Genomic DNA, 8,846 nt, shown 5'->3' with positions numbered 1-8,846 from the left:
AACAAAAGGCCTCTAGAGCACGAAACGGTTTCGATCGGAAATTTTCCAATCATTTGTACAACTATACTGATTGGTTGTGTTGGTGCAAAGTCATACATTCTTTTTTTCATCCTTGATTGGTAATGGAAGTTGCAGACCGTGCATGGACAGTGGATGGTGTCTCGGATTTAAAACATTTAAATTATTAAGTCAAAAAACATAAATTGAGTGAGAAACATATTAATGCTTAGCATTGAGTATGCCGTGTTAGGAAAAGTTGACATAAGAGTCCAATTATATGGTGAGAACAGATTAAGAATTCAAAATCACTTTATCAAAGACGACGATTTCAATTTTTGGTTAATTTTTTCAATAAAATTATGCCTCATTGTGACATTTTGTACAATGAATTATAACACAGGACAATTTATTGCTGAAAGGCCTTGATTTATGTAGACGAATTTAAGTTTGCTATCCAAACTATTAGAAACTCTTCAGAACTTGATTCCAAAAATACCCATTGCACGACTTCAGAGGCCGAGCCGAGTTCGAAACATGGTCGATTTGAAGATAGAAGAAATGTAGTAGCTAAGGAAGTTTGCGATGTAATTATGATGGGAATTGAGGATCGCTTTAATAATTTGTACTATTTGTCTGTAGCAAAATTATTCCAGCCTATGTTGTTTCAAGAATTTACCTAGAGTTTTCTAGAACATGAACTTGAAACCGTAGCTGAACTATTTAAACTAAACAAAGTGGAACTGAAACAAGAACTTCTAGTTATATAGAGCAGAAGAGATATCTAAAGGAAACCGGTTCATTGCGGCTTCTTAATTTTATTCATGACAACAACCTAAAAAAAGTTCTCCCTGCATGAGTTAAACTACTCCAGATCATCGGCATCATACAAATGACAACAGCAGAAAGTGAAAGATGCTTTTCAACACTGAAACGAATAAAGACATTTACAAGAAGTACGATGAAAGAAGATAGACTTAGTGCCCTTGCCATGTGTTCAATCGGAAAGAAATTATTGTCCTGCGCTGATTTCAACGAACGTGTAATTGATCGCTTTGCTGGACAAAAGGAAACAAGGATGGTTTTCTGCAACGTAATTAAAGGCATTTAAGTCGAGTATTTCAGATTTTTTTTTAAATGTGTGAGAAATGTTTAATTATTAATTTGAAATCATACTGTATTCAAGAAGCAACGCGAACACAGCAATCAAAGTTTACATCTGCAATAGCAAAGCGCGCGCATTCTAGTAATGTTTGTTGCCTAGTGGTGGTCAGTGACATTCCTCTCCCTCCTCAGGTGTTACAAGTGTCATTGCTACCTAAATAATTGCAAATATTGCATAGATTTGACAAATAACGCATTATGATTGCAAAACGAACAGCGGAAGTGTTTTGGGGGAATATCCGCACGAAGATTTATGCGCTAAAACCTAAAGTTACGTATTTTCGTTTGTATATGTAAAATATCGCAGCAAATATATTTTTATTCTTCAAGATCATTGATCAGTACTATCGAGAGTCCGGACTAAGCCGATCCGTATGACCGAGAGTCTACTGCATTTAGTATTTATTAATCAAGCTTTATTAGGAAAACTAGGTATTTTTGTTGAAAAAAAACGGAACATATGGCATCACAAAATTTAATTCCTATATTGCCGTAAAAACTCAATAAAATACGCGAAATATTAAAAAATTATGACCCCCTGGTGGAGTGCGCCCCCCCCCCCCCAGCATTTGACTCACGAGCCGCCACTGATTTGCATGTTAGGTACCATACTCGCTTTCTGCGAGAAACACGGACGGAAGTGCGACGAACATGTTACGGAGTAGATTCCAACAAATTATTTCAAAACGCTAATTATTTATAACTGTTTTGAGGTTTTATTAGAGGTATTCTTGTATTGGAATTCTCATGTCACATCAACGGCATAATAGTGCTATGGAAGTCACCCTAAATAATACCACTCAGCAACGCACAAATCGGTCAAAATCGTCGTTTAAATGCTACAAGCTGTCTCTATCGCATGTGGCGGTCCAAAGCCTCCTGTGTCCATTCGCGAGCCCCCCAAGCATTGGCATACATGTTATACGCCCGAATTGACGTACGTGCAGTGACCCCTGCATGGTACCTCTTCTGCACGGAGGCAACTATGACCGTCATTTTATATCAAAGAACTTGTTACAAGAGTCTTATCTCAACGCATTAAGCGACGCAGGCGCGGAAGCTGTCCCGATGAACATAATTCACCAATTTGCAAGTAGTATTTTTTAAATTTAAAATTAGCATTTTTTAGCAGATAGTGCTGAAAATTTAAACAATTTATTGCATTAATAATATACTTAATAATTCTACAAGAAGGAAAACCACAGAAAAGACTCACGGACGAGTAATTTTCTGGGGCAGTTTGTGTGTAGTTAGAATAGACCTCTGGACACCTATCAAGGTAAAGACTTTTCTGAAAAGTACGTGTAAATATTAACCTAAGTGGTATAACACTTTGGCCGTATAATCTTGCATTTTTTTATTTCGAGCATTTAAAATAGCTGTCACTTGCCATGCAAGAAGAACGTAATTCGCACCACTGCCATCTTGAATGACGTCAGCTCATGCAATAGTGTTGTTCGCGTCCGTGCGCATTACTGTAGAGGAGGTAAAGAATTAGTGATATTGTGGATATTACGCCGTTTTTGTTGTCGTACGTATTTCGTCGATTTGTCGAAGCGCAACTATAAGTACTGCATAGTGCCTATGTGCAGTAATACTAGTGGGAATGCCTCAAATAAGTATTTTCACACGGTCCCCCAAGACGGTGAACGACGAACTGTTCGGATGAAAAAGTGCCGACGAATTTCAGTTTCTTGATTTATTGGTACTTACTAAGAAAACTCTAATATCATTAACTGAAGTAATTCTCTCTTGAAACTAGGGAAAGACTGGAGTTAACAATGTTAGAGTAACTCGAATATATGCTTTCAAAACCAAATTAATAAGTACCGTAGAACCCTATAGCTCTTTGATAGGTAACAAATGTAATAATAATAAGCGGATAGTTTTATCTCCTATATTTTTGCTGCAGGTAAATACTGTAAGGAACAGCAACAGAAAAAGGGGAATTTGTTTATCCCATTAAGTTACTTAAAAGTGAAATTTTGAGCAAGTGGGCTACTTCGAAGAAGTTCCATATTATATTTTCCATACTTCAGGAAATACTAATTGTTAGGTCTATTAAATCGGAGATTTCACCGCTTAAAAATTTCATCAGGTTGTTCTACACAAATAAATAACGGGAAAATTTGTTTACCTTAAAATGCCAAATAAAAAAGATACAATACCACTTAAGAGTAAAGTCTTCCGTACCCAAACTGGCTATACAATCCTTACACGAAAGAGTCACAACTTCGCTTTCGCCGCTCTTCTCCAAAAGACGGGCTTCAACAACATAGGCCTTCAATCGAACCTACGAATACGAGCACGGACGATGCATTCATTTTTATCACGCTTAACTTGCACGTAACCTATAGCATCATCGCCGTATTCTTCTCGTCCGACTATGTGAAAAAAAAGGATTTAGAAACGTTAACATCAACTAATACCCTAAGAAAATCAATTTCCAATCGTGGCGATATACTCACCTAGCCATCTTCACTCCCCGGGTCTCAGAATTTATGTAGTTACTATTTCTACTTATGAATGTAAACATTGAGGCAATTGAAATTTTAGGCAAGTTTCTCGCGTCTCCCTTATCGAAACCAGGATCCATGATGCCCACAGAAGCAAAATAATATCCCTAGTAACTTTTTCACTCTTCGGAAAAGCACGTCACGGCGATATTATGTACACTTCGCAAAGAGAAACGCTAACGAAGTGCCGATCCGTGCTGAAGACCTTGCAAATACGCCGAACCCCCATGAATTTCATGGGACCGCCGCATGGTTGCATGAGCTGACGTCATATTTCCGTCAGCCAATGGAAATACGTATTGAGGTGGGAGTGTCTGCTGATGAGAAAAGCTTCCTTTTCTTGCGATTAAAAAGCATTCCATGGAAAATTATTACATACAATAAACGTTTTACATATATATTTATCCTTATTGATTTTTTAGAACATATTTGAAGGCAAATTAAAATTTTGTCCAGAGGTCTATTACTGGGTCATAATTCCAGATGTCTGTTAGGAGCGTGTTCTGGGTTGCCCCGAGGATAGACTTGAAGATTTTCACTAGTAGCTAATTGCTTGCCTTATTGCTATTGCCCTGCTAGTGCAATATTTTAGATGTGCATTTTATGTTAATTTTTCATTTAACAGAACACCGAGATCTTTGTGAGTGGTTGCTCTTGGTATTCGAATTTTTTTATGTTTGGTGATGACAACGGTAAAAATCTGCGTCTTCTTGAAAAGTGTATGTAATTTTGTCAGCGTTTATTTGTATTTTCCAAGTGTGTGTCCGTTTGTAGATGAGTTTCAGGTGTGTGTTGAGTTTATTAATGCTCGCATCTTCCCGCCAAGACGTCTCTGCGAAAGAAGTGTCATCGAAGTACATGTGCAGAGTGGTGTTGGACGTGTGGTATATCGTTAACAAAAAGTGTAAATAATAGGAGACTTAGGATTGATCCTTGCGGAACGCCTGCCTTCATTAGGCGTAAGGACGAAAGAGTTTTGGGTTCGACGACACGGAATTTCCTTTGAAATAAGTATTCTTTAATGAAAAGTATGCCAGAAGGGGGAAGTTTTAATTGGTGCAGTTTGTAGGGAAGGCCTTTGTGCCATACGCCGCGGCGCGCCGTCAAATGCGCGCGCAACGTCGAGGAATACCGCATCCACAGGGAGACGTCGCGTCGCACTACGCGTCGCCCAGTGGGCTAGAATCGAAAAAAGCTGGCCAAAACCTCAAAAACTATTTTTTGAGCTAGGAAGTTGAAACTTTGCACGCACATTCTCAAATTAATAGTGCATAACTTTCCAGATTATTTCTTTCCTGTGTTTTAACGTTAACAATATATGTGAAGTCAAAATTGAACAAATTTAGCGAAAAACGACCACCCTCGATTTTTTCTGAAATTTACAAACTTTATCCTCGTGCAGAGGTTTTATGAATGGTTTTATGGACAAAACTGTTATACATTCTTAATTGACACTTCTTTTTCTTCCATTTGAATGGTTTTCAAAGATTTTGTTTAATCAATAACCATAGATATATAACAAAATGGCGGAGCCTGTTTTCAGCCCATTGATTAACATAAACCTAGGAGAGTACGGCGACTCGGCAAGTGTGTGGATGCAATATTGTATCATTCACTTTTATATCTGGATAATAGATATAATAGTGATAGAAAATAATCACCAGAAAGTGGAATTAATAAATTTTGCTACAAATGACTCTTATTATGCAATTCCTGGGCACTGTAAGAGGTGCACTGAAAAGCTTCTTTCTTTGAGTACATTCCATATACTACTACGTAAAATGGACTTAAATCGTGTGCTTTACGTAGGGGAACGGACTCTTTTATTAACAAACAAACTCTTTTTCGAGGCAAGAGCCGTCTATGATCCATGGCCTCCACTTCTTAATCCCTCATACACACTTAAGTTCCACCGACGAGGTACACGCGAGTGGTTTTTTCTGATATTTCCGCGGGTATATTCTCTTTTTTCTCTTGTAATTCACTTTCATATTTAGTTATGCTCTGGTGCAATGTCGAACGGTTCTTTTTGTTGTTCTCCTTCTGCTTTTCATGAAAACAGAATACTTCCATTATTCACTATGTTGTTTAGTTTCATATATCCAACTGTAAAAGCGTCTATTTTAACGGAAGTAATGTTGATATTCCATTCTGACTGGGACAACTGTTAGGGGAAGCAATAGAGGCGCGCAATAAGGACGTGAGAAAGTTCCGTGAACGGTTAACTAGAAAAATATCACGAGTGGCTCAAATCAGGATTTATTCTGAAGATAACTCCTAACGTCATATCTGATAATTACCAAAATTAATAATAATAATAATAAATTTATTGTTCTAGGACCTTGTCCTATGGAACATATAAAATTTTACAGTTAAGTCTCACAGTGAACAACATAGAAAAAGTGAAAATACAATTTAACAGTATTAATGACAAATATATTACAGTATTTTAATTACAATCATATTTTTCGAGTAAATAAACAAACATTTTCAAATTAAATTGATTAATATTTTTTATTTCCGGGGTTATCCATGGAAGTTGGTTTCGTTTCGGAGTAAAACTTTTTAGTGGGGCATGAATATCTAATAATTGATTTAAATTAATAATAAGGGTTGATACCTTGGTATCTACAGAATTGGTGGACAAGAAGTCTGCCCATGGCATATTATCAAATTCTTCTTGAAAATTACGGAGAACAAATTTATTGAAATCGCGGTAGCAAATTACCTTCTCTTTCATTTTTGGCACCTTAAGATTAAATTTTATGTATATTAAATCATGGTCAGATAAGAAAGGAACTGGATATTGGCCATGTTCCTTTATTTTAGAAAGGCCATCTATAATAAATATATCTAATAGAGTACTTGATGTGAGCCTATGATGAGTTGGATGAGATGGCACTAAAGACAGATTGAACCTGAAACATAGGTCTCTTATGTAGTTACTGTCATGCGTAATCTTTAAAAGGATCCGAGTTAAAGTCACCACATATAAGTATGTTATTATATGACGGAAGGAAGCCTGCCAGCGTACATTCAAAATATTCACTCTAGTAACCAACCTTAGGAGGTCTGTATACAACACCGAGTAAAATCTTTCCAAGAGGACATGTTATTTCAACAAACATAAATTCAGGCTTGAAGTTTTCATTGACACAGGACAGTATCTTTCCATTGAGATTCTCTTTGATACATACACACACACCTCCACCACTTCGTTCCAACCTGTCGTTTCGTAACAATATATAATTATCCAAAATTAACATATTCAGTGGGCACAGATGGTTTCAACCAGGATTCAGAAATTGCTATCACATGATAATCACCACAAACAAAGTGGTTACGAAATTCATCAATATGAGCTGGTAACGACTGTGCGTTTACGTGACATATATTCAGGGTTTGGTGTACGATACTACCATGAGTATTAGAGGATACAGGAGTCGAGTTGGAGTTGTCAGCATTATTGCATGCGGGCGCTCTGCCTCCTGAACCTTCAATTTTATGTCATTGAAGGGCATGGAGATCGCCTTCGGTGCGTAAAAGAAGTAGCTCACTCCCATCGCATTCCCTTGCAAATATTTTCCCCCCTCTTATCCATAAGCATTTAAGTTTACCGTTCTTTTTAAGCTCTCTCGCTTTAGCATACACTTTACGATTCAAAGCACTGAGTGATTCATTGACATAGATGGGGTAGTTAGGGGAATCACTCAATCCAATATCTCTTGTTGAGAAACTCCTTTTTGCTTTTCGAGCTTCCAGTATTTCTCGTGCTGAATTCGATCTCATGAACCGAACCCGGATGGAAGGGGGTCTGTTGTTAGGTAAGTTTGGACGGGCCTTCAGTCTATATGCATAATCGACATCACTGGCCTCTAACTTGACCCCAAGGCCCAGCCCAACTTGACAGACAAGGGTCTCCAATACCTCACCAGACTTAAATGGGATCCCGTGAATTTCTAATACATTCCGTAGAGAGTCCTGCTCCCTTGTGTTCAACTGGGCTTCAAGGTTAGCGACTCGCTTCAACAAAATTTCATTTTCAGCCACCATACCGTCGAGTTTACCACTTATATTTGATAGTGACTCGCTAATTAGAGAAATAGTTTTGCTATGTTCGTTGATTAAGCTTTCCCAGGTTGATATAACTTTCTTTAGTTCACTTATGTCGTTTTTTATAGAATTCACAAACTCACTTTGGTTTTCTTGGATTACCTTGACACGATCCAATAACTCCTTCAATATGGGATTGTAAACCTCACGTTGACTCTTGTCATAGAGAGATCCAGGGTCCAGGGCTTTGATCGGGGTGTCATCACCTCGGGTGGAGCGACACTTCGCTATGTAGGTGGCGCAGTTCCAGGCACGACTAGCGTCCTCCAGCAGCTGCAAATCCGCATCGTTGAGCGAGGCGCAAGCAGGGTGGAACACTTTTTCACAAGTGCGGCAGGTTACAGTTTTCTGCGTGCACTTAAGAACTTGGCTGCATTGCGAACAGGCAGGCATGATGAAGATCACCAAAGAAAACCACCAAAACAACACCACCTTAGTACCGACGGCTAGCACCACCTTACACTCAGGCAAATATTCGAGACTTAGAGGCACGACCAAGGCCGGGGAAACGCGTCCGTTCACTGCGAGAGCGCGAAGCAGAAAAAAATTACGCCAGTTAATCTGGAAGAAACAAACAACTTGGCGAAAAATGTAACGGATCTGTTTTTGAAAAAAAACAATGCTTGAGCTCAGATAGTGAACGTGATAAGGACTCGTAAGATAGTGAATGAAAAACAGTAACTTTTTGTTACTGAAAGCGATAATTGCGATAATTAGTTCGGAAAAGTGTAAATTGTGTTATTTTTGTTTATATATTGTTTGTGCGGTAAAATATTTCTAAGAAATTATGATTTTGTCAGCAGCGTAGTTTATTAAGAATAATAACTGTGACATATGCTTAAGAGATTTAAATCAATACTTTATATTGAGCATAAGGCATAAATTAAAATTAACTGTGTTTTGTCCGTTTTCCTACTTAAAGCCAACGATTTAAGTCTATTCTCCATAGTAGTATATGGAATGCACTCAAAGAAAGAAGCCTTTCAGTGCACCTCTTGCAGTGCCCATGGATTGCACAATAAAGAGTCATTCGTAGCAAAATTTATTAATTCCACT

At 37.9% G+C, this 8,846-nt stretch overlaps 1 protein-coding gene across 1 annotated transcript; it reads right to left on the bottom strand.

Moving 5' to 3' along the window:
- Positions 1-7,184: 7,184 nt before the first annotated feature.
- Positions 7,185-8,183, bottom strand: LOC124158230. The gene has a single exon (XM_046533418.1). The coding sequence runs from the start codon at positions 8,181-8,183 to the stop codon at positions 7,185-7,187; it is 999 nt and encodes a 332-aa protein (XP_046389374.1).
- Between the last annotated feature and the right edge of the window lie 663 nt (positions 8,184-8,846).

Source organism: Ischnura elegans, chromosome 4 (genome assembly GCF_921293095.1).
Source record: "Ischnura elegans chromosome 4, ioIscEleg1.1, whole genome shotgun sequence".
Classification (NCBI taxonomy): Eukaryota; Metazoa; Arthropoda; class Insecta; order Odonata; family Coenagrionidae; genus Ischnura; species Ischnura elegans.
Note: the sequence above shows the minus strand (reverse complement) of the source record. Positions and strands in the feature narration are given on the sequence as shown.

Excerpts from the sequence above, each read along its gene's own strand:
- LOC124158230 (XM_046533418.1), bottom strand. The coding sequence starts at position 8,183 with ATGCCTGCCTGTTCGCAATGCAGCCAAGTTCTTAAGTGCACGCAGAAA.